At 39.6% G+C, this 27,724-nt stretch overlaps 1 protein-coding gene across 1 annotated transcript; it reads left to right on the forward strand.

Annotated features, from left to right (window-relative positions):
• Positions 1 to 2,199: 2,199 nt before the first annotated feature.
• On the forward strand, positions 2,200 to 27,724 carry LOC136612975 (E3 ubiquitin-protein ligase Rnf220-like). The gene is made up of 12 exons (XM_066593755.1): positions 2,200 to 2,402; positions 9,341 to 9,870; positions 15,126 to 15,246; positions 15,705 to 15,753; positions 15,849 to 15,929; positions 16,529 to 16,571; positions 18,305 to 18,348; positions 19,600 to 19,696; positions 25,166 to 25,250; positions 25,888 to 25,972; positions 26,178 to 26,252; positions 26,504 to 27,724. Exons 2-12 carry the CDS (start codon positions 9,360 to 9,362, stop codon positions 26,573 to 26,575), a joined length of 1,263 nt encoding a protein of 420 aa, XP_066449852.1. The 5' UTR covers positions 2,200 to 2,402; positions 9,341 to 9,359; the 3' UTR covers positions 26,576 to 27,724.

The following is a 27,724-nucleotide window of genomic DNA, read 5'->3' on the forward strand; positions in this document are numbered from 1 at the left end:
TATAGCTACTATAATACTGCCCCCTATGTACAAGAATATAACTACTATAATACTGCCCCCTATGTACAAGAATATAACTACTATAATACTGCCCCCTATGTACAAGAATATAACTACTATAATACTGCCCCCTATATACAAGAATATAACTACTATAATACTGCTCCTATGTACCAGAATATAACTAATATAATACTGCCCCCTATGTACAAGAATATAACTACTATAATACTGCCTCCTATGTACAAGAATATAACTACTATAATACTGCTCCTATGTACGAGAATATAACTACTATAATACTGTCCCCTATGTACAAGAATATAACTACTATAATACTGCCTCTTATGTACAAGAATATAACTACTATAATACTGTCCCCTATGAAGAGGAATAACACAACTATGATACTGCCCCCTATGTACAAGAATATAACCAGTGTTTTTCTGCTTCCTACATACATATAAGAATGTAACAACTATTATGCAGTATTCTTTATACAAGAATACTATCAATGAAGAAATGATTGGACTAAAAGTTACCCTTTATTATTCTCCTAAAATTCGCTCTAAATATTACTATTTCTAGACAAACCTGCCGCTTTAATCTCGGTGTCCCTGTTTTATAGCATAGAAGATGGTTGGTGCAATCTGATAAAGTTGTGTGCTAATATTTTCCTTTACAACCTGCACTACACAACACTATTCGCCTGTAGATACAAAGTATTCCAACTTCTAGCCTGAAAAGCTCATATTGGACACCCCCAAAATATGCCCTGAACTAAATAAATACGCATTCATGTATGCTGCGGTCATTCCCCTCGATATTAAGACGTTACGTGGACAAAAAATGTAATGATTCGGCTTCTTCCCCTAGACCCTGTTATTATCTTTTTGTTCTATGGGGTTTATTTTCCTTTTGTGACCAGTGTCTGGTATGTCACAATCGGAAGTTACTATGTCTATAGCTTACCTTTGATTGGTTCTAGATTTCATGTCATGTTCTCTTCATATTGCTGCGAGTCTTTTCGCCATTGCATTCAGCCTGCAGCAAGCGAATATGATCGGTAATCGTTCAGTGTAAGCAGAAGCTACAATACATCATTGGGGTTTCGTTCATCATTCATTCAATGTAGGCATTTAAATTGTTGATGGCTCATTCGCTTATCATTTGGCTTTATTGCCAGTCATGCAGTTGTTATTATTCACTAATTCTAATTCACAAATGACCGAATGATTTATCATTTGAACGAGCCAACGATGTATCTGCCTGCATAAACAGGTTGTATCAGTGAATGAGCAAACTCTGACATCATTCATTTCTTCCAATGATTAATTGTTTGGTGTAAACAGACCCTTAGACTAGGTTCCTTTTTAGTCTAAACCTCCCTCTCCCATCTCCAAGACTTTTACTGAGCTGCACCGGTTCTCTGGAATGCGCTTCTCCGGACAGTCAGGTTAAATCCCAACCCCCACAGTTTTTAATATGTCCTAAAATCACATCATTTTAATAAGCCCCATCATACTGACTAATCTAACTCTTCTCTATTTACCCCACTTCTACAATCTTCCTCAGAACAGGATCCTGTCATCCACTTGATTCCCCCTCACCCTGTTCACCCTAATATAGCTCATATCCATACACAGATAGTGGTTGGTGAGCAGCTCATATAGCTTTATGTATACTAACTTATTTATATAAAAGATGGCTGGGCCATTGTACAGAAAAAGCACTTTCTCCTGTTGTGTCACCCTTATTTCCTCATAATTGTAGGTTCTTTTGAGACCTCACTCCTATTGGGAGTAGATAGATAGATAGAGATTAATAGGCACACTTGCAGACAGTAACTGTCAGCAGTGGTGATCAGGAGTTGCTATTTTGTTCATCACATTTTGTTATAGCCAGTATGATGAAGCTGAAGGAAATGTGTGCCCCCTGGGGGTTATCCTGTGCCAGGCCCTTCTGTGAGTGTGGTCCCCTGGTGCCTGAGCCGTTAAATTCTTTGTTAAGGGAGCAATGAATTAATGCTGATAATTTGTCAGCGACCATTCTCAAGGGTGAAAGGCTTCACAGAGGCAGGAAGCAGGTGTCATAGAGATGCAAATAGCCCGAGAAAGGGCTAAGGAGGGGCAGGGAGGGCACACATGATGGGATCTTAATGTACCAGGGGGAAAAAAAAGGACACAAGGAGCAGAACTAGCCCCACAGAAAACAGAAGAGTCACCAGTGAAACTGCAAAGTGGAACGGGAGCAAAAACCAGGAGAATAGGAGTAGTCATCAGTGAAGATAAGAAAGATTCCAAGACTTCACAATGTGGGCCACAAAACATTGTTGATAGATCTCAAAAGTTCATTAAAGTCCCCTAGAAGACCCAAGGAACAGAGTCAGCAGAACTGTGGTGGTGAGTGTCAAATAAAGATAATGACTATAAGTTATCATTTTCTATCTGTCTATCTATCTATTATAATTAATTCTTTTTAAGACAACTACTCACAAAATTGTGGCAAGAAATGGCTTTGCATGGACGAAGTCTTCTCACAGAAAGAGAGGAATATTCTTAGGATATAGCGAAATTGAAGGTCCATTTTAACGTTCCATCTTGAAGGTTCAAGTCTTGCATAGATCATTACTGAGTTTTTTAAGGATGGCTATTTGGAGATTTGCCTATCTATCTATCTATCTATCTATCTCATATCTATCTATCTCATATCTATCTATCTATCTATCTATCTCATATCTATCTATCTATCTATCTATCTATCTCATATCTATCTATCTATCTATCTATCTATCTATCGCATATCTATCTGCTATCTATCGATCTCATATCTATCTATCTATCTATCTCATATCTATCTATCTCATATCTATCTATCTATCTATCTCATATCTATCTATCTATCTCATATCTATCTATCTATCTATCTATCTATCTATCTATCTATCTATCTATCTATCTATCTATCTATCTATCTATCTATCTTTCTATCGCAATACCCAAGAAACTGGGACCCATCAGAGTGTGATGCATAGTTAAATAGATAGATAGATGTATATGAGATAGAGTCCTTTTACACATAACCATCATTCAGATTCTCGCGCTCCCGTGTAATCATCCCTTTACGATAGATACACTGGTAACAGCTTGTCCAGTCCGTTGTGTCATAAAACTGATGTTAGCTAAACAGGTGGAATTCTGCTTATTTGCTTAATGATTTTTAATGTTTTACTTCATATTTTCAATTTAATATTCACAAAAAATATTTAAATCAATAAGAATGTAAAAATGTACGACTTGCTTGTTTTATTGTATTTGGTTTATGTCACTATTCTTTACTTTTATTTTCAGTGGATGACTCAATAACCCATTGATTAATTCAGGGATTTTCCCTAAGATTTGCTGATGAAAATTTGCAGAGACTATTGTCCTCCTTTTGGAATTGTTTCTAATTCTTCCATTGAATTACAAAGTTATAAAACTTTAATTAAGCCTTACAATAGCTTATTATTGTGACCATTTAAAACATTGACATTTTTGCATCACTTTTGTAAATGTTTTTTAAATTAATAATTTACATATTCCTCTCCTGTAATCTAAATTTATCAGCACAAAGTTATCCAAGTATCTTCTTATCTCTATGAGCTAAACATAAAAAAAGAAATCTACATGGCAGTCTCTAAAAAAGGGAACTAATTTAAATAATTAAATACTTAGACTTGTTTATTTTAAAATCTATTCATAAATTTCTATTACCTTCAAAAACCCAAATTTTCTTAAATTACTGTGTAAATATCTCTTAATTTTTAAATTTTGCAAAAACTTTACTTGTTTAGATCTTGAAATGGATGTAAATTTTATATCAATCAGATTCTATGTAATTTTAATTTAAATCTATCACATTTCTATAGACGTTATTTTATAAATGGAACATTTCTATGTAAATAACTTTTAAGCTAAATTAAGCACGAATGCAAATTTTTCACATTATCTATCACATATATTAAGTTTTTCCATAGTCTTTAAATGATAATTAATAACGAATACAAAATGTGTAATTCATATTTAAAGTAATCTTGAATATCAAAACTTTAAAAATTCCCTCGTCCAATGATTTATGGGCAGATATTTTCATATATTCTTAAATGATCTAAATCTTCTATTGTAAGTATAAAAAATGTAATTTGTAATGGACTCAGTTTTTAATTTGAAAATGTATTTGAGATCTTTTAGATTTTTATTATTACCTTGCATGTTTATTATAAATTAATTATAAACCTATTAACAGCTATACATTTCCAAGTTAGTTCCGTAAATGGACCAGCTTACTTAGTTTTTAACTAGGCCCCAAAGGAATGCAATATTCTTTTCATTTGCCTTTTTGCTTTAGATATATCCACATAGATGCACAGGTGTATTTTGTATAGCGTTTTGCAATTCATGCCAGAAATAACAGGTCAGACTTATTGGAAGTGATTAGTACAGGCGTAATAAGCAGATAGATCTCGGAATCATTATATTAGAAGCATGTTGTGTAATCGTAAAGGAAGTATGGAAATAGGTTTCTTCGGTTCCTTGGAAAGTCTATTCAAGTACAATATTTGTTCTCTTTTATTCCTAATTGAGTCACAGATACAGAGTCTCACACTTCTCTTTCGCAACCCGTATTTATAAACTAGAGGTGTAAGAAATTAAGGGAAGATAGTATTGTAGGATTTTAACCCTTTCAGGACCGTATTTAATTGTAATTGAATTGAAATGAGTTTAAAACAATGGGACAAATGTATCCGTTGGTCCTCAAATGGCTAAGAGAGTATCACACTATGCCTAGTAATTATTACATAAGGGAATTCAATAACATTGCATGATGAGAGGAGTAGTGCCATGTGATTCACTCCGACAATACCGCACAGAATGGGTTTTGCCATTCTGTGCACTTTAACAATAGCACATGTAGAGGTGCAGAGACATCCTGTTGCACAGTGAAGCAGTTTTCACTCTCAGCACCATGACCTCATCTTCCACTGGAGATCGCTGACTCTTTCTCACCAGGTTTCATTATGTATATTAGTGTGAGGTTGTCATCACAGTGTAATATTGGTGTGAAATACATGGAAATGCGGTATACATGTATGTGTATCTGGACAAACCATGATGTAACAGCCTGAACCTTGGATAGAATGTTTATTTTCGGTAGCTCATTAGAAACCATGTGTCCTTTAGGAAGTTTATTATATTCATTGGTGACGGATTTACAAATGAATAAAGTATTTTCCCCCTTATGTTAAAAATATAATAGACATAATAATAAAATACTAGAGTAATCCCATAATAGTTGTTTTTTAATTATTAGTGGATTTACCTAACAAAAATGTGACCAATGACCATGTGAAAAATTATGTGCCCCCTTTAGATAATAGAAAATGCCATATTTAAAGGAATATCCTGTAGACACAAGGAAAGAATTGTTGAAAACATCAGGAAAGGATCAGTAACACTTTTGTAAGGTCATCGGACTCCATCAAACTTCAATGAAGATGGACTCCTGAAGTTAAAAAACTTAGAGATGTAGATAATAGAGATGAGCGAATGTACTCGTTTCGAGTAATTACTCGATCGAGCACCGCGATTTTCGAGTACTTCAGTACTCGGGTGAAAAGATTCGGGGGGCGCCGGGGGGCGGGGGGAGGCGTGGCGGCGCGGGGGTAGCAGCGGGGAACAGGGGGGAGCCCTCTCTCTCACCCTCCCCCCCCACTCCCCACTGCAGCCCCCAACTCACCCACGGCGCCCCCCTGAATATTTTCGCCCGAGTACGGAAGTACTCGAAAATCGCGGTACTCGGGCGAAAAAGGGGCGTGGCCGAGTACGTTCGCTCATCTCTAGTAGATAACCTTTAGAGTAGGACTCAGCATGTCAGTAGCAACAAAAAGATGAGATGTAATAAATATAGATATAGTAAAACCTAAGCTTTAGCCCAGGCTCACATGAGTCTACTTCAATTGTGTATTGCGCATGATGTACGCGCGTAGACTGTGGCATTTCAAATAAATATATTTTCATTGAATCCACTCACACTGGCATGTTTTCATTGCGTATAATATGTGTGTAAAAAAGAAAGCAGCATGTTCTATTTTACCGCGCATTAAGTGCGATAGAGCCCTCTTGTTCTCTATGGTGCGGTGTTTATTCTCAATGTTGCTAAGCAATGGAGCGAGAAATTTAAAACAATGTAACCAGGAAGCGTGTGTGAGATACACTGTCATACACAGTCAAACATCGCTGCCGTACACGGTGATACCCCGGCTCACACCGCTGTAAAATGCTGCGTTATACATGTAGCGTTTTGTCGCACACGCGTGTGAGCCCGGCCTGGCTCAGTATACTTTATACTCATCCACAAAGAAATGCAAACATAAATATAAACGAAAACAAGAAGGAAACAATCTCACAAAGTAATAAATGGAATCGGCGGTTTACAATACTCAATATATCAAAATTGGGCTTATTTACTTTAGAAAAAAGACGGCTGAGGGGGGATTAAATAATTATATATAAATATATCAGAGGACAATACAGAGATCTCTCTCATCATCTATTTATACCCATGACTGTGACTGTAACAAGGGGGCGCCCTCTACAACTAGAAGAAAGAAGGTCTCTACACTGATCTAGAAGGGGGTTCTTTACTGTAAGAGCAGTGAGACTATGGAACTCTCTCTGCCTGAGGATGTGGTGATGGTGAACTTACTAAAAGAGTTTAAGAGGGGATTGGATGCCTTTCTTGAACAATACAATATTATATATTATAGTTACTAATTACTTCAGAAGGGTTGTTGATCCAAGGATTATTGCGATTGCCAGATTGGAACCAGGAAGGAATTTCTTCCTCTAAATGGGAAAAATAAGCTTCTACCTTATTGTGTTTTTTTGTCTTCCTCTGGATTAACCAGAGGAGGGGGAATATGCTTAAGTGGATGAACATATGTCTTTTTTCGGCCTAACATATTATCTTACTATGTCAAGTTACAGTTTTTTTCAAAGGGGGGTAAAACCAACGGCAGGCAATACATATGGTGGTCCGTACATATCCAAGTATTCCAAAATTGGGGCATAAGGAATATTTGTCTGACTTTACTATAACCTAGAACGCAGGCTATTTGAACCCTAAGACCTACCGCAGGGTGAGCACCCTAAAAAGGGTGATTGCACCCACAATGTGCCTCTTTCAATAGAATGTCCTAAACAATCCCTATAGCGCCCATTGTATTTCATGCTTATCTCAAATGGCTCATCAGGGAATAAATTACACATTGATGTAATCTATTCACTGATCAGCACTTAGAGAGAAGGATGAAATGTGTTGGGACATTATAAGGATTGTTTGGGGCATTCCATTGAAAGCAACAGGCTTCAAACATGATCTCCATTTTTAGGGCAGCCACCCTCTAGTAAGTCTTAAGGTTCAGGTAGCCTGTGTTTTAGTGTGTACTTGGGTCAGACATATGTCCCTTAAGCTTTGTTTTGGAGTACTTGGACCATGATGGACCACCATATAAATTGACTCACAGGGGGTTGGACACACCTTCAAAAAAATCCTGCAACTTGGTGAGATTGTTCCAGTTTCTTTATTATTTTTGCTTATATTTATGCTTTCATTTTTTGTGGACGAGAAGCTGTTTTGTTTCAAAGAATACTGAGTAAGGGTTATGTTTATTTCATCTATATTTATTATATTTCATCTCTTTGCGGCTATTGATATATTATTTGGAAAAGAAGGCATCTAGACTGTTTGTGCCTATTACCTATATTTGGTTTGGCTTCCTTTACCAGGAACCAGCTTGACAAAATTACTCCATCACAAAGTTCACTCACAAAACAATCTTGAGGAATATCTTTAGATCTGACCTCAGCTACATTATGCCCACACCATGGCACAATAAAAACTTGATGCCATCTCTTGGTGTTGGGAGTTTGATAGTGTTGAGGTCTCAGTACTTGGCAATTTTGAAGGAACCATGAGTTCTTTACTAAACCCAAAAATTCACAACATGAATATCTAGTGTTCATTCTGTAAGCAGAAAAAAATGTACTTAAGTCTCCAGACCATTATGAAAAGTAGGTTCTTGGTCTCTATCAAGAAATCTTGAAGATATTGCAAATCTTTCCAGCAGGAACCAGCATGATAAAATTTCACCAATGTCATGGAGATCACTCACAAAATATTCTTCAGGAATATCCCTAGAACTGACCACTTAGATCATGCCTTCATCATGTTACAGTAGGAATATGGAGCCAGCTCTTCAGGGTCCTAATGTGATAGCATTAGGTGCCTCGGAATGTGGAATTTTTGAAGGAACCATGATTTCTTTACCAAAAAGTTCATATCATGAATGTCTAGTGTCCTTCCCCTAAACGGAACCAAAATTTGGTTATGCAGCAATACCACGATCGTAAGCACAGTTGAGGAAGAACAATGTACCATTTGGAATGATCTAGTCAATATTCTGTCTTGGACCTCAGAGAGATGATGTGGTAAGACCTGAAATTAACAGCTCTTGCATAAGAACCCACCTAGAATACCTTAAAAAGCATGTGAAAGACTTATAGGACACCTTTGGCATCGATTATTGCTTATTGAAGTGGAGGAACTCTTAGTGGTGATAGTATCATGGTGTTGAGTGCCTCAGAACATATATTTTTTTGAAGGAACTATAAATTCCTGACTAAAACAAAACGTTAATAACACAAATGTCTGGTCTTGGTATCAATTATTATGAATTAAGGTGCTAGATTCAGATATTGTGTCTAAGAGGTCAATCACTGTATATCGAAATGTTTCTTCTCAAGGACTAGTTGTGGCTTCCATAGGTCTGATAGCAATAACTACAGACATCATGCCATGGTAAAGTCCTTTGATTTGAAATGTTTCCTTTTGTAGGAACAATAATCTGCTTTAGTAATGGCCACACAATGGGCTAAAGTGTGCCTACAGGGTAATCTCACCTGCCAAATGCTGTCATTATTCAATTGTCTGTCTGCTTGTGTAAAGGGATCAAAATGGCTACCTTGCCCATGAATTGTAGCACTGCCCATCCATGGGGATTATAATCTGTGAAGGCAGCAGAAATGCAGTCCTAAACTCTTGCTCATGATCTAAAGGTTGCAAGTTCAATCCCCACAAGGTTTAGGTAGCCAGCTCAAGGTTGACTTAGTCTTCCATCCTTCCGAGGTCAGAAAAATGAGTACCTAGCTTGGTGGGGGGCAATAAATAAATTGGCACTATACAAATAAGATTTATTTTTATTTATTTTAAATTAATCTGTGTTTTCTTTCTTTGAAAGGATTCTTAAGTTTTCTACAATGGAGAGCACTCCGGGCCTGATTAACCCACTGACATCTCAAGCACTCTTGGTGATGGCCACCTCTGCAGAAGGTCCACTGGGGGTGACACAACAACCTCCCCATTATACAGTACCAATTAGTATGGATAAACCCCCACAGATGACTTATTTGAGCCCGGCATACCCTCTAATATACCCACCACAAGAACATTTGAATTCTGCCTGTGCCCCTCAGCTTCTTTCTCTTTCTCATCAATACGGACATCCACGTCTGGACCGTGGAGGAGTAGGAGTTTTAGGATATAGTGCCCTGCATCCTTTTGCTACTTTTCGCCTTCCTGATAGTGTGGAAAGACTTCAAGCTGGGTTTCTGAACCCTAAAAGGCTGAAGGGAGACTCAGAGCCTCCACAGCTACATTACCTTCCAGTGGAGTCAGGACTGGAAGCTTCTCATGTGTCTACTGGACCAGTGATACCTCCAACATCTCACCGGAGCTCCCCAAAACTGAGAACAAGTTCTCACAAGAGAGGTAAGAGGTATATGTCATCAATATGATGAAATGTGAAACTTTGGAACCTTTAAAAATATCCATTAATGAGCTATGAAAGCTTGGCTCCTAATTTGAAGACACAGGAGTTGCAATGATAACTAGGCTCCTAAGCCCAGAAAAATCACAAGTATCTATCTCATATCTATCTATCTATCTATCTATCTATCTATCTATCTATCTATCTATCTATCTATCTATCTATCTATCTATCTATCTGCCTCTCAGCATGTGATGTTACATTGTATCACAGCCCTTACAAATTGTTATGGCAGAGAATATCACAGTCTGTAGGAGCTTTAACCACTGAGCACTTCTTAATGAATGCATTGTTAATGTGTTGAATGTATTCAGTGTCACACTAGGGAGAGGGAAAAGCAGAGGGGTCTCTATGGATATATTGGGAGGGGAAAGGGTTAAGAAGTCACCAGTTGGCCAGATGCTGCACAAAGGCTCCCAGGAGAGAAGGGACAAAGGACAGAGAGAGATTAGGAGAAGCCATGAAAAGGAGAGGAAAAGACAGGACTAAGGAGAAAGTGAGAAGGGGGAATAAAGATGAAAAACAAACATTGGATGGTGGGGGAGGGGCGGTGAGGTCTGCCCTGGCCTCACATTCATCCCAGACCTGGACCCTGATCCCATTTCCCTGCATACAGCTACTAGAGACCCCTCCCTTTCTCATGGAGATTTAATGTACAGAGAATGACCTCCTGCAGGAAACAAGGGGGCAATAACTGTGATAATTACACACACCTGTAACCACTGCCTGTATACAGTCACTTGTTACACACTTATTATCTATCGATCTATTTCAAATCTATATATCTCAAATCTATCCGTCTATCTATCTCATATCTATCTATCCATCTATCTATCTCATATCTATCTATCTATCTATCTATCCATCCATCCATCCATCCATCTCCTATCTATCTCATATCTATCTATCTATTTATCTCATATCTATCTATCTCTCTATCTCATATCTATCTATCTATTTATCTCATATCTATCTATCTATCTATCTATCTATCTCATATCTATCTATCTATCTATCTATCTATCTATCTCATATCTATCCATCTCCTATCTACCCTACCCATCTATCTATCTATCCATCTCCTATCTATCTCATATTTATCTATCTATCTATCCATCTCCTATCTATCTCATATCTATCTATCTATCTATCTATCTATCTATCTATCTATCTATCTATCTATCTATCTATCTATCTCATATCTATTTATCTATCTATCTATCTATCTATCTCATATCTATCTCTCTCATATCTATCTATCCATCCATCCATCTCCTATTTATCTATCTATCTATCCATCTCCTATCTATCTCATATTTATCTATCTATCTATCCATCTCCTATCTATCTATCTATCTATCTATCTATCTATCTATCTATCTATCTATCTCATATCTATCTCCTATCTATCTATCTATCTATCTATCTATCTATCTATCTATCTATCTATCTATCTATCTATCTATCTATCTATCTTATATCTATCCATCTCCTATCTACCCATCTATCTATCTATCCATCTCCTATCTATCTATCCATCTCCTATCTATCTATCTCATATCTATCTATCTATCTATCTCATATCTATTTATCTATCTATCTCATATCTATCTCTCTCATATCTATCTATCCATCCATCCATCTCCTATTTATCTATCTATCTATCTCATATCTATCTATCTATCTATCTACCTATCTATCTATCTATCTATCTATCTATCTATCTATCCATCTCCTATCTATCTATCTCATATCTATCTCATATCTATCTTCTATCTATCTATCTATCTATCTATCTATCTATCTATCTATCTATCTATCTATCTATCTATCTATCTATCTATCTATCTATCTCCCACTTGGATGAGAGAGCCAGAGAATGCTATGAAAATATTCCCCAGGCCCTAATGCTGTTGCACTAGCTTGTGTTCTTCCAGCAATGGTTGGAGGGTGTTTGTTCTCTGATGTTTCTTGCCTGACACGCCAAGGTCCAGCTGTTATAACCTGCCGTGTGTGCACATGAAGAATAACACTATATCTGATCATTATATGACCTATATCATGTATTTATCACCAGTCTTTCCCATCTACAGGCTTTATGTCTGATTTTCTGTCCTCCTCGAGCTGGAAAGTATAAACTAGTTGTTATGCTGTGTTCTATACATCGCACATCAAGGAAACAGTAGATTCTGCTTCCTAACTGTCTTCAGCACACACAGGGGAATAACATAATTAGGGAGGACACTAGAAAAGTATTGAGCAGTGGAGATGTGACTCCAGTAGTTATAACACAGTAGATAACTCAAAATTGGCTTCAGTGGCCACATCTGAGTTTCTGATTCTCTCCCTCCTCCTTTATCCTTCACTCTTCTCCCCATAGACTATAATGGGCAGCATGAGTCATCTCACTTGTCCACTTTCTGTGTTCTGTCTTGTTATTTCTGTTACTAAAGACGGACATTACCTGACAGCAGGCAGTCAACAGCAAATTAGAAAAAAGGGAAACCCCTAGTCGGCAGCATTGGAAGAATTCTTGCACGCAAAAATTTCATTTTAGGTGAATAAAGTAATTTTCATTTATGGTAGTTATCACATATTACCTAGTATATTAACACACGTTGTCCCAGAATGTCGTGACCATTTAATGTGTTAAATATATGACTGTAGCAAACTTCAAATTGACATTTAACACAAAAAAAAAAATTGAAAAAAAGCCAGGTTAAAGTTTGCTAAAACTGTGCAATTAACACATTAAGTGTTCAGTTAGCATTTGTAACATGTGTGATCGAGAGATATATAGATATGAGATAGATAGATAGATAGATAGATAGATATGAGATAGGTAGATAGATAGATATGAGATAGATAGATAGATATGAGATAGATATATAGATATGAGATAGATAGATAGATAGATAGATATGAGATAGATAGATAGATAGATATGAGATAGATAGATAGATATGAGATAGATAGATAGATAGATATGAGATAGATAGATAGATATGAGATAGATAGATAGATAGATAGATAGATAGATAGATAGATAGATAGATAGATAGATATGAGATAGATAGTTCGATCCCCTCTGTGCTTGCCCCATAGAAGTGGAATGTATTCAGGGTTGGGGTCCGATGTCATGAGAGGTCATACCCCCCATGCAGTGCTAATTGCTCCTGACACTAATAGCAGGCAGGAGGGGGCTGAGGGGGTATAAACAGGGTGTTAGGTGATTCTGGGAGTGCAACCTCCAGCTAAGCGGAAAATGAGCAATTCACGCTGAATCAGTGTGTGTGGCTGAGACATCATTACTCAGCCTGTCCTCCATGACAATAGTCCTTGCCTCACACAGAGACTCCTAACCCATTGTATATGGACAATTTATCCTGGGTTTATCTCTCACACACTCTATTGTCCTTCCTGGACACTATGGAAATAGAGAAGCCTTTCTCATGCAGCACAAGAGAGTGCCCCCTCTCCTTTTCTTACGATGTCTGCATTGTCGCACCAGCCTGATACACAATAGTGACACATGACCTTACTCGGCCTGGCCTATACGCCTATAACTCCTGCCCCTTCCCACCAAGTGTTCAGGAATGTTCTTTTTTTCAAAAATAATTAGTATTTTTTTGTTGGTGCAATTTTCTGCCTTTCTCTATGGTCCTTGTTCCCTGCCCACATCCATAGAGCGAGAACTAAGGCAAGGGATCAGTGGGTAGGAATGCTGGCCATCACAAACATTTGATACATGTCCAAGAACTCATCATTACTTTGTTTCACATTTTGGGGAGTTCATTAGGATTGAAGAGGCTCTAGTAAACATGTAACCACTATAGGTAATACTGGTGTATGTCATAACAATTCTTCATTGTTTACCACCCTCCCATCCATTGTAGGAGAAATGGGTTGCGGAAACTATTCCTACTGTTGTGGCACCAATGGAGAGGAGGACCACCATGCAGGTGAACCCCAATGCAGAGGAATGGAAATCTGGTCAATCTATGACTAGACCGTAATCAAAAGTATTTTAGAAGAAATATGCAGCATTTATTTACCATTTTAGAATGATCTGGTCAGTATTCTGAAGGCCCATTTAGACACAATGATTAACGCTCAAAAATAAGCCGTCTTTTGAGCGATAATCGTTGTGTGTAACTGCACTGACATTGTGCAGTTTTCGTTAGACCATCGCTCATCATTGTCTTTCAGCGTGCTGAAAGACAACAATGAGCCTTCTCAGGGATTCACAGCAGGATACAGCTGATACTATTGTTTCAGCTGTATCCTGCTCCCTGATGACAGGCAGGGTATAAAGAACGCAGCCATCCAGCTACGTTCTCCATACCCCACACGGAGCGCTCGGCTGTATAACAGCCAGGCGCTCCATGCAAAAAACAGCTGGATGCAGAAGACAAGCAGGAAAACCCTGCTTTTCTTCTGCATCCCCCGCTCAGAGCGCTCGGCTGGATGCAGAGAACAAGCAGCCCCCCGCTTGTTCTCTGCATCCTCCGGAGTGCAAGGTGTAAATGACACAACGATTATCGCTCAAAAGTCGCTCAAAAGACATCTTTTGAGCAATAATCATTGTGTCTAAATGGTCCTTTACTTGGACGCCATAAAGATAATGTCACAAGGCCTCAAATGAGCTGTACATGTCTAAAGCCTACCTAGAATCCCTCAAAAATGACCTTCAAGAAAGACAAATAATTACAGATTAAGGTGGTAGAACCAAGTATTATATTTAAAGGAGCAATTACTTTTATGCCTTTTTTGAAGGGCAGTCTGAGGCTCCTATGAATCTAATCACTGGAACTACAGAGATTGTGCAGACGAAAGGTCTCTTGATTTGAAATGCTCTCAGGTTGGTGTTCACTGTTGGTGGTCCTCGAAGGTCAACCCCAACCCTGAGGAAGCGAAGTCTGCCCGAGCTATGTCTAGTCCCTTTCAAGAACATTTTTATATACAAATTTGGCTTTACTGAGAAAGATATCCCTTATCTTTGTGGCGAACGCATGTATAGATATGGGCTATCCCATATCCCTCTCGTTCTCTCTCTGGTATGATTTGGGTGCTGCCTCATATTTGATTTTTCTATTTCAGATGCCTCCTCTCTTCCCTTGGACATCTATGTTTGCATTGACTTTTCAATCTAAGTAAAAATGTAATATTGTAGTCAGCTTGTATACATTCCTTGCAGATAAGAAGAGTCCCCTACCATTACCTCTGTTGTGCCCTCTGTGTCATAAACATCTCCAGAAAGAGGAGCTCTCACAACATCTACAACATGAAATGAAACAATTAGTTCATCTATCTGACAGGTAAAACCTAAATGTATTCTATTAAATAAACCAAAGATGGTCTCAAGTTGGCCTATTAGGTGTATTTCTTAATAATCTTTAAGTATTCACGCACGAGTTTTAGGATTGTCTTTGTCGTTTTCTTCCGTTGTGGTCTTCTAGAGTACTGCATGTTATTAACGAATGGCTTCTACCAACCTCTCAGTATACAATTTAGGGTTTCAAAAGAGGTCGTAAGAATTCTTCTCCAGTTGGTGTGATGGTATTGAGCCAACGGTCTTAAAAAAGTTGACAGCTTGGAAATGGGAAATTGAAAGACCCAGCTAACACTTCCCAATAGAATTTCGGGTTATAACCAATATGGCCTTCATAACAATTGTGACAGGGGTCGCTCTTCAACTTTAAGGACTCTATGGCAACTCTATCTAGATTTTCCTAGTTTTGGCACAATTATTAATTTTTTTGGTAAATTTTTGCAGTGAACTTGACAGCACAGCAGAATCCTCAAGCAATTTCATCCAGGTGGTGGTAATAATAATTCAGACATCTTTCTTACCAATTAGCCTTTTGCTTTTTTGTCATATTTTTTTAATGACCATAATTGTATCCACATTTTCCGGTAGTCCCCACAACAAGGACGAGACATCCGCAGTGACTCCCCACTGATGACCTCAGAAGATGGACAAAAGTTAGATAGGCAACAGGTAAACCAAAGTGCATTTTAGAACCATAATAGTCTATTAATTATACATTGATGTCTGCTGTAGGTTGACCTAGGTTCTCATCCAAAAAGTCCCAAGAACTTTTACATTTATCCAAAACTGAAAAGTTCAATGAGCTACTTGCTGTTGGGATTTCGTATCACCCAATCACCTTCGGTGGTGTCTACAATGATGAGAAGTGCTTAGTCCTGAAGATCATTTCTTAAGTCGGGCCCAAGGTACTCCAGCAAACACTGGCAATGGATGAGGAATCACCTTTAGTAATTAAAAACCATGTGAAAACCCAGTTGCCCATAGACATAAAGTAGACTGGAATCACCACAAAAATGTATCTTTGGCAAGCTGAGGCTGGCTACCCGGCTGCTTATCTTATGGGGATACATAAAGCATGTTACAATCCAATCCATCCTTATACCTCCTGAAAGGAAACAGCGGCTGGTCAGATTGTCCCAAGACACAATAGATTGTTTGCAGATCGAGGTATATGTATACATAGTGTCAGCTTTTTGCCTTCGATCACTGATTCGTTTCATGTATATGTTTTACATAACCCTCATCCCCCTCCCTCTCTGTATTTCCAGGTTTTTCAGCAGATTAAGTGGAACAGAGAAGAACGCTTAGGAGGTAAGATCACTCATCATATCAAGATCATTACATATGTTTGGACCTTAATTTTATACCATATCTACTTTGTATCCAAAGTAATCTGCGAAATGTTGCGATAAATGCACTATGAGCTCTTCCAAACTGAATTGAGGTAGATGGTTTATGGTTAGTATGGTTTACAAAATGTGGGGATAGTGGTTTGTATGAAGTAGGAATCATAGCTACTCCTGACTGATTTAGAGGAAAAGTTTTAGTACATTGGGCCACAGATGGGCACAAAGATTCTTTCTTACTACCACTGGTGATGTTCAGATTAATACTTTATAAGTAGAGATGAGCAAGTATACTTGCTAAGACACATTACTCCAGCGAGTAGTGCCTTAGCCGAGTATCTTCCTGCTCATCTCTAAAGATTCAGGGGCGGGGAGCGGCGGGGGAGAGCGGGGAGGAATGGAGGGGAGATCTCTCTCTGCCTCTCTCCCCCCTTCCCGCTCCCCGCCGCAACTCACCTGTCACCCGCGCCGGCCCCCGAATCTTTAGAGACGAGCCGGGAGGATACTCGGCTAAAGCACTACTCGCTCGAGTAATGTGCCTTAGCGATTATACTCGCTCATCTCTAATTATAAACTATTTTTCTTACAAAATTAAAGCAGTTGTATCACTAAAATTACCCTTGTACTATGCTCCATTAATGGCAAATGAGATATCAAAAAGGGACCATTGCAGTGGAAATGTATGGCAAGATACTAATTGCTGATGGCCTCAGAATTCAAATTTGAAGCAAACATTTGAATACTGGGCTGGCTCCATGTCAAATTGGATCAGACAACCCCTTTAAGTAAAACTATTGCTTTACTTCAAGAAAATATCCAAACATTTCTGGAAGTAATATGCTGTACTTGCTCAAATCAGTTACAAAGTAAAATATTCCATATATATATATATACAGATTTTACAGTGAATAACTCTTTTTCAGTATAGGAGATTGAAAACAGTCTGTTTAACATAATATACAATAGAAATAGCTTAAGGCCTCATGTCCACGGGCAAAAGAAGAATTAAAATCCGCAGCGGATTTTAACTCTTCTCCTGTCCGCGGATCCGCACCCCATAGGGATGCATTGACCACCCGCGGGTAGATAAATACCCACGTATGGTCAATAAAAGTGATTTAAAAAAAGATGGAGCATGAAAAAATCTGGACCATGCTCCATTTTTGTGCGGGTCTCCCGCGGGGACGGCTCCCGCGGGCTTCTATTGAAGCCTATGGAAGCCGTCTGGATCCGCGGGAGACAAAAACCAGAATTTACTCACCCACTCCGGTTCTTCCCTTCGCCGCGGCACCATCTTCTCTCCGTCGTGGCAGAATCTTTTTTCTTCGGGGTGCCGAAGAAAGAAGATCAGTCCGCGACGCAGAGAAGATGACGCCGCTGCGAAGGGAAGATCCGGAGCGGGCGAGAGGTGAGTTTATTCTTATTTATTCTTATTTTTTAGCATTATGTCCGCGGGGCAGAAGGGACCTGCTGCGATTTCTCCATGGAGAATCCGTAGCGGGCCTGATTTTCTCCGTGGACATGAGGCCTAAAAATGTAGCTATATAAATTACTGCCCAGACTTGTGGGTAAAGTTTATAGATGACGTATCGATGATTGTAGCAATGACTCCTACTTATCATGCGTGATTACTGTAAAGTTGATTTATGAGGATATTACTCTTATCTTGTATTTCCTAATTTGATATTTTGTATACAGCAAGGGCTGGGAGGTGTAAGAGAACTCGGCTGAATATTGAGGAGGTAGGTGGACAATTTAGTTTATATATGTATGGATATCTTAATGACTATCAATTACCAGCTGATTCACACATAGATTCACACAAGATTGCTGGAAAACCCCTTTATGTCAGAAGCCACGAGGATGTCGTTTTCACAACATTCTTAAACCCAGTTGGATGACTAGACACATGGTGGGTCACACTGACATAGGGCACTGCAAGCTGTAAATCACTAGGAATGAATGATCTGGTCTACCTAGTCAACACTTGGAAAGATCCATGAGATCTAATCCAGATTCCATTCCACTGCGAACCACCTCCAGCCAACACTGGGTCCCCATGGTGTACATACTTCACAGAGGCAGAAACAGTCTATAAGTATTTAGAAGCCCTTCACAGAATAGACGTAACTATGCTAAAACCTAATTTTATTGATAATACGTTAAAAAATATTTTTTATATAGGGCTAGGACAAACACAGAATACCTCGCCACACGGTCACAAAACTGTGTTCATGGAGGCGCAGCAGTATATGGGAGTAATTGGGGGTCAGTAATTCACAATAACCCACAAATGTGGGGAATAATGTACCCCTCAGGCTAATTTCCCAATGAAGGTATAATAGAAAAACAAAACAAAACCTATAGATAGACTTGTTGCATAAATTCGACATCTGGGAAGATATATTAACCCAGATGTTAGACTGAAAAAATTAGAAGTATCGACTAGCAATCTACCTTACTGACTGAGGAGATGCGCCTTTGTTCTTAGCGGTTAGATGCAGTTTTGCAGTTCAGCGGTTCGCGGTTCAAGGCGTTTCACTAAGTGGTACAGCTCATCAGGAACTGTGGCTTCAATATTAGGTATGATTGTAAGGATACCAGTAAAAAAGGATAGCACCAAAAAAGAAAGTAAAAGTGTCAGCAACTCCTTCTCTCCCATTATTGGGGAATTGCTGACACTTTTACTTTCTTTTTTGGTGCTATCCTTTTTCACTGGTATCCTTACCATCATACCTAATATTGAAGCCACGGTTCCTGATAAGCTGTACCACTTACAGTGAAACGCATTGAACCGCGAACCGCTGAACTGCAAAACTGTATCTAATTTTGCTCAGAATGAGCAAAGACACGTGACTTGTCAAGCTCAATGTGACTGAATGGATCAAGTCAGTGGGATGACCCACCATGTTTGAAGCTTCAAAGGCCAATGTATGGTTGAACCTGACCTAAGGCTGTTTATAGTTCACTTATTATTTCCTGTCTCGTCACAGCCTCTGAGAGGGGGTGCAGCAGACAGTGAAGCCGCAGAGGAAAATCGCTGGGATGATGAAGTGCGGAGCCCCGAGAAAGTATCTTCCCATGGAACAGGTGAGCAAGAGCTGTGATAAGTATTAAGACTTTGACATTGTAGGCAAATATAACAAGCAATTCTAACAAGATTACTCAAAGAGATCTTCAGACGTGTTGGAATGCCTTCATGCGATGTACAGGGTCCTTTTAATGATCTTCTCTAATTATATGATGCGTGCAATATCAAAGAAATGTTGCTAGTATTTCATATGGGGGTCCAAGGTCCTCCTGGTACAATGAGAAGTTCCACTTCTGCTTCCTGTGGCGTACTATCTACGCATAATCCTCAGTTTTGAGAGTACTATTATGGTCATGACTTGTTGTGATCTTAGAAGGGCAAAGTTCTGCTTTTAAAGATTGTTGTTACCAGTTCAAGGTTAATCAGGGCACCATAGGAAGAATGTAAACTCACTTTGCATATGTTTTCCTGTGTTTTTCTCAAACCTCAAAAATGTCTTTACATGCAAATTAGTTTCCTATAAAATGGTCATAGTTTCTGTGAATGTCTTATGCACAAAACTTCAGAGTCCAGAACTGATATCGATATTATCTATACATTTCTGTGGAATATATGTAATTATTCAAACAAAGGGCATTGGGTCTACTGTGGCACCTTTAAGGGGTTGTCTCATCAGCTAATTGCCATGAGTCCAACTGCATGAACCCCAACTTTTCAAGGGGTTGTCTTATTTGGCTACTTTAGGAAAAATGTCATGTTAAATGGCAAAAATTCAAACAAAACTTTTGTCTATTGTGGCTTATGGAAGGTATCCTGTGGAACTCTGTGCCTAAGGACGTGGTGATGACAAAATCGGTAGAGGAGTTTAACCCCTTAACGACTGCCCCATCGGGAAACTATGTCCTCAGTAAGTGGGCTTTAATCCTAGAGGACGTAGTTTTATGCATTCTCTTTGGATTAATGCCCACCTGCCTGAGGACGTGACAGCTCCATGCTGTCGGTGCCCGCAGGTAGCCGACAGCATGGAGCTGTCATCCCAGGATGCGGGCATTCCCCCCGTGGCATTGCGATCGGCGGTATCCAATGGATAGCGCCGATCGCAAAAAAGTAAAAAGGTGTAAAAAGTTAGATATTCAGCTGCCCTGATGGATCGGATCCATCAGGGCAGCTGAAAATACTCACCCGGCTTGTCGGCGGTGTCCCCCGGAGATCTGGTCCTCCCGGACCCGCCGCCAGCCTTCTGCACATGCGCGCCTGACGATGACGTCACGCGCATGTGCAGAAGCCCGGGAGCCCCCGGCAAATTTAAAATCTCCTGGCTCCCGGCTCCTGAAGGTAGCCGAGAACCAGGAGGTGTTAGCGGGGACTGCTGTGAGCGGTCCCCGGGCACGCGATCGCCGCTATCCATTGGATAGCGGTGATCGCGAAAAAGTTTAAAAAGTTTTTTAAAAAGTAAAGCTTCACCTCCCCTCATGGATCGGATCCATGAGGGAAGATGAAAATACTCACCCCAGGTCCTCAGCAGTGTCCCGGTCTTCTGGGACCAGAGTCCCCTTCTGCGCATGCGTGCCCGATGATTGACATCGGGCGCGTGCACAGAGGGGCCCCAACCCCCGGGAAATTTAAAATCCCTCTGCTCCTGGCTGCCATGTGTAGCCAGGAGCAGAGGGATGTCACTGGGGACATGATCACTGTCATCCAATGTAAAAAGTAAAAAAAGCTTCCCTCCGTGAGGGAGGATGAAATGACATACCTAAGGCCCGCGGATTTATCCGCGGACCTTACTCCAGCTTCTGCGCACGCGCATGTCGCCAAAAGCTGTGGTAATTTAAAATCTCCCTGCTCCTGGCTACAGAACTGAGCCGAGAGCCTGGAGATTTCACGGGGGGCCGCGGTGAGCAATTCCTGATCACGTGTTCGCCGTTATCCAATGGATAATGGCATTCACGTAAAAGTAAAAAAAAGGTGAAGGTTCATCTCCCCTCACCGATGCGGTAATACGCGGATCAATCGCATTGGATTACACAATTCCGCTCACATTAGTGGGTTAGAATTGTGTAATCCATTCGCAGAAAAGAGAACGCAGCAGGTTCTATTTTACCGCGGATATCCGCAGCATAGAGCCCATTATGCTCCATGGTCGTGGATATACCCACAGCCCATATGCAACTACGTTGTGTACGGGCTGCGAGTATCAGCGTCACCGCTAAGCGACGGTGCGGGAAATACAAACAAAACTGCGCATGACCGCCTGTGTGAGTAGGCAGTTATGTGCAGTACATTACGCGGCCATACGCAGGGTCACAGCCAGGCTCACAGCTGGGATCCGCTGCGGGCCTCCGCTAGCAGATTCCACCTACGGCTGCGTGAGCCCGGCGTTATTCAGACCGCTACCTGTAATATGTATTTTACAAGAAGCCCTGGGAACGCTCGCCTTCATGCAGTTCCAGGAGCAGCTTGTTGAGCGCCTTCTGTGTGAGACCGCCGCACCTCAGCGAGATTACGGAGACTCACAGAGCGCCACTTTTTACACCCCATACCCAAATACCGCACAAAAAGCATGAGAGGAAGGGGGATACCCAGTTTTATTGCCCCATGTACCCATCCCAACCAGCCTCCGTAAGTACCCCTGTCTTTGGAAATACTACACAGTTCACATTATTACTTTTATCTAAGATTTGGGGAAAGCCGAAAAGGGCGTGGAGTGTGTGGGGGAGGGGGGGGGGGAGATTTTTTTAAGGTGTCAATTTTTATTCCGTACTAGTGGGCAATGGGTCCTGGCATTTATTCAGTTGTACCCTGCAATCCAACGGGTGTTCCCTCCATTACAGGCCTTGCCATGTTTCCTGAAAGTAGATTAGGGCCACAAGGGGTATATTTCTGAACTCGGGACAAACAGGGGTATCCATTTTGAGGTGAATGTCTTCATTCATTTGTGTGCTATACAAAAAAACACAGTTTTTAAATTGATACAACTGCCAAAAAAATGAAAATCGTAATTTTTTCCTTCTGCTTTGCTTAGATTTATTCAAATACTGTGGGGTCAAAATACGCAGTACACCCCTAGATGAATTCGTTAAGGGGTCTAGTTTTTAAAATGGCGTCATTTGAGGGGGTTCTTTATCGTTTTGGACGCTCAATGGCTCTATAAGTGGGCAATGGGGCCTGGAATTTATTCCGTTGCACCCTGAAATCCAACGGGTGCTCCTTCCATTAAAGGCCTAGCCATGTGTCCTTTAAGTAGATTAGGGCCACTAGGGGTATGGTTCTGAACATGGGACAAACAGGGGTATCCATTTGGGGGTGAAAGTCTTCATTCCTATGTGTGCTGTACAAAAAAAACCAGTTTTTAAATTGATACAACTGCCAAAAAAATGAAAATTGTAATTTTTTTCCTACTGCTTTGCTTAGATTTATTCAAAAATTGTAGTGTAAAAATGCACAGTACACCCCTAGATTCATTCGTTAAGGGGTCTAGTTTTTAAAATAGGGTCATTTGTGGGGGTTCTCTGTCGTTTTGGCCGCTCAAGGGCTCTACAAGTGGGCAATGGGGCCTAAATCACCTTCATGCTAAGTTTCTGTTCTGAAAGCCACCGACTACTCCTTTTGTTTTGGGCCCCGTTGTGCATCCAGACATAAGATTAGGGCCACAATAGGTATGTCTCTGAACACGGGAGAAACAGGGGTATCCATTTTGGGGTGCAAGTCTTCATTCATGTGTGTGCTGTAGAAAAAAAAGCTGTTTTTAAAATGAAAGAATTGACAAAAAAACGAAAATCACAATTTTTTCCTTTTGCTTTGCTTGAATTCATTCAAAAACTGTGTGGTCAAAATGGGCAGTACACCCCTAGATAAATTCGTTAAGGGATCTAGTTTTCAAAATGGGGTCACTTGTGGGGTTTCTCTTTGGTTTTGGCCGCTCACGAGCTCTACAAAAGTGCTATGGGGCTTAAAACGCCTTCAAGGAAAATTTCTGTTCTGAAAACCACCGACTACTCCTTTCGTTTTGGGCCCCGTTGTGCATACAGACATAACATTAGGGCCACAATGGGTATATTTCTGAACACGGGAGAAACAGGGTATCCATTTTGGGGTGTAAATCCTCATTTTCATGGGCACTATAGGAAAAAAATATGTCTTTAAAATGACATATTTGCAAAAATATGAAATTTTATTTTTTTCTCCTCTAAATTGAATTAATTCCTGAAAAAAACTGGTAGGGTCAAAATACTCATGACAGCCCTCAGTGAATACATTAAGGGGTGTAGTTTTTAAAATGGCATCATTTGTGGGGGTATCTATTATTCTGACACTCATGAGCCTTTGCAAACTTGGCTTGGTGGAGGAAAACAAAGTGCTCCTCAAAATGCTGAAAAGTAATGTTAAATTTGTATGTCCTCTAAATGGTTAAAGAAAACACAAAAGTTTTTCAAGTGTGCATTCAGAATAAAGTAAACAGATGGAAATATATATCTTATCAAAAATTTGTACAGTATGTTTGAACATATTTGAGATATTACGGTTGAAAATGTGAAAAAATGATAATTTTTTCAAAATTTTTCTAATATTGGTACTTTTAATAAATATACACAAATTATATCGGTCTCTTTTTACCACCTAAATGAAGTAAAACATGTGGCGAAAAAACAATGTCAGAATCACTTGGATATGTAAAGCCTTTACGGAGTTATGCTACGTTGAATGACGCATGTCTGATTTCCAAAATTTGGCTCCGTCACTAAGGTGCAAACAGGCTTCGTCACAAAGGGGTTAAGAGGGTACTAGACATTTTTTTAGAGCGCTATGATATTACAGGATATAGATATTAGGTGACCAGCGGGGTTGTTGATCGGGGTCTTGGAGTTGGATAGAACTCAAACGTTGATCCTGGGATTATTCTAACTGCCATTATGGAGTCGGGAAGGAATTTTGTCCTCCAAAGTAGCTAAATTGGCATCTGCCTCATTGTTTTTTTTTTGTCTCCCTCTGGATAAACAGGAGGGGGGGGGGGCAGAAACAGGCTGAACTAAATGGACATTGGCTTCATTCAGCCTAACATACTATGTTACTATGTGTTGGGAACCCCTACTCTATGATCTCCAGGCGATCTATTAGGAGTTGTCTTTATAACCAATGAACCTTTTGAGCATGTATTAAAACAGTGCTCTATGAGGAACCTCAATAATTAGCCAACTAATGACTCCTAGAGTTGAGCTGGTCCACCCAAGAACTACAGGATCAGCCATTTTGAAATGATAGTGTGGCTTAAAAATAGCAGGGTACACAATATCTGATTGTGGATAGTCAAATCTAAAATTGCTAATTTATTTTGTCCCTTAGCCAAATGTTCGACCAATTAAAGGGTAACACAAAAAGAAGCATTGCACACCCTGGTCAAAGCCTACAAATCTTGAATCTAAAGATAAAGCATCTTATTTGGAAAATGATGACAGTTTGATATATCTTAGCCTATAGAAGTAGTAGAGTTTATACTGATTTTACCAGATTCCTTCTTGTCTTACGTACAGGTTGTAGGGGATCTCCAGGGATTAGCTCACCCAGTCACAGTGAAGACTCCGATAGTGAGGAGACCCCAGCTTCTTCACATGCAAGGTCAGTTGTTCTCAGTTATCTGCCAATGTGGTCTCTAGACCTGAACATTTTGACCAATTGATGTAATTCGGATTCCAAAGTAAAATGGTGGGATCATTCAGGACCATTATCATAATAAGCCTATGGATGTAAAGATCTATTGAAGTTGAATATGCATTATGAAGTTGCATGAAGAAACCCAACCAATTTTTGGAAATATTGTTTTGTTAGAACAATATTGCCCATGTTAGAACATAGAGGTTATATTCCGTTTTTTTGGTGGTCAGTTAAATCCTTCATGTTTGGAAAATTAAAACCAGTTATCGGAGAGTACATCTCAAGAATTTGAGGTCATTGTGGTCTGCCTAGATCTTAAGATGACCACACATAGTGTGGTTTCTTGGTCAAGAATTAGTCATGTAGCCAATTGTAAGTACACAATACTATCAATCCTAACCTTACCCTTTTTAAATGGCATCTATCTGTTAAAATAGTACATAAATAACTGTATCTCTTCTGAGGATAGGACTACTCTTTGTGGACCCACATTTTTTCCCAAATAGTTTCCAATCTTCATATGATATGTGTAGTATATCTAATATGCTGTAGGTATATGATACTTACAAAAACAACGTCCATGTCGTTTTACTACTTCCAGTGAAGAAAGTATGGAAGCTCTTCGAGAGAAGATTCAAGAGCTTACTGAGAAACTGAAAAATACTCACACCTGCCACATTTGCTTGGTAAGTTGACAATGGACCAATCTTCAACCAATGTTTGATGTTGGCTTTGGGCAATAGTTGCCTGTCCTTGGTAGTTTAAACCACAGTACAACAGGCATGACTGATGAAAACTATATTGGCATTAACCCAACCAGACAAGGTTTTCTTCATAGTAGTAGTGCCACACAGTTCCTTCATTTTGTTTTTGTCCCATTTTATCATGCAGGATGCCTACAGCATACCCGTCACCTCTATCCAATGCTGGCACATTCACTGTGAGGGCTGTTGGTTGAGGGCACTGGTAAGAACTAAATCTTGTTATGTTCCATCTTATACTATATTTCAGACTTTAGTACTCTGTTACAGTGCATTGTGGGAAGTCACATGACAGCTACACAGGTAGAGCTAGGCTGTAGGTGATGTTGAAGTCTGCGGAGTGTTGTTTTGCTTTGGATGTGACTAGAAACTTGATGTAACTCAAGATCTACACCAATATAATAGATATGCTCCTTAATATAATATAAGGAAGTGACATTTTTCTCCTTTTTACAGGGATCGAAGAAACTTTGTCCTCAGTGTAATACAATCACATCCCCCAGTGACCTCCGTCGAGTTTATCTGTGACCCATAAAGATGTCCAGAGCATAGTAACCAAGTCAAGAATGTGGTTACTTCTAATGGATTTAGATTGTCTTGGACCATCAGAGACTCCCCAGTGATGTGCCCAATCTATTGTCTCCATATTGGTTGGCCTTTCTTCTATATCTGCAACACCATTCATACAAGATCAAGGACATGTCTTCTTCTACAACCCAGGCTTAGCTTCCCAAACTGCTTGGACCTCACAATTCATACTGCCTGTATTCATGATTTGCAATCTGTGAGGTCAAAAGTACACAGTTTTGCATTATTTAATGCATCTAAAATAAAAAAATGAAGCAACTGTACCTATAATCTTGACTAAAAATCTACTACTATTTTGTGTCTATAGCTCCTATGCAGACCTATGTGTCTACATGCTTCCAGACTACAAACAGTTACATGTTGCTCCACTTCCTCTGCTTCTTCTTCTTTTATAACCATAGAGGGAGTAGAGAGAAGGGAGTTGCACATGACTGTTTGTAGTCTGGAACCACGAAGAAATGTAAATTGGCATAGGAGGTGTATACTCAAAACAGTAGATAGGGAATAAATGTTTGACTGCTGGATGCCAGATAGCTGGGACCCCTGGCAATCCAGAGAACAGCACCCTCAAATGCCCCATGTGTGCATTCTTGACCACCACTCTATTCATGTCTATAATACAGACAGAGATTAATGCATGTGGCAAATACCCCTCCTCCCTATAGACATGAGTGGTCATTGTGCATGCTCATCACAGCTTTGTATACATGGGGCATTCGGGGGCACCATTCTTGGGATCACTGGGGGTCACAGCATTCAGACACTGCCTATCCTGCAGATAAGGGATAAGTGTTTTTGGTCATAAAACTCCTTTTATTATCATTTTTTATGATTAATGCAACAAAAATGGTTGTATAAGTCTACATACCACCTTCCATAGTTCCTTTGCTGGTTTGATCCACAGTACAATGATATCCTATCAGGACATGGGTATGTGGTTATTGCTCCTGTTCATAAAGGGTGATACTTTACTGACTTGTGATGACCCAGTGAATCTAGTTGGGTGAATGGGCCAGGTTGAGTGACTTGATGTTGTAAGATGTCAATGGCTGAATTGTTCATGTGCTTTTTATGATGGTTGAATAAAGT

Source organism: Eleutherodactylus coqui, chromosome 2 (assembly GCF_035609145.1).
Source record: "Eleutherodactylus coqui strain aEleCoq1 chromosome 2, aEleCoq1.hap1, whole genome shotgun sequence".
In the NCBI taxonomy this organism is placed as follows: domain Eukaryota; kingdom Metazoa; phylum Chordata; class Amphibia; order Anura; family Eleutherodactylidae; genus Eleutherodactylus; species Eleutherodactylus coqui.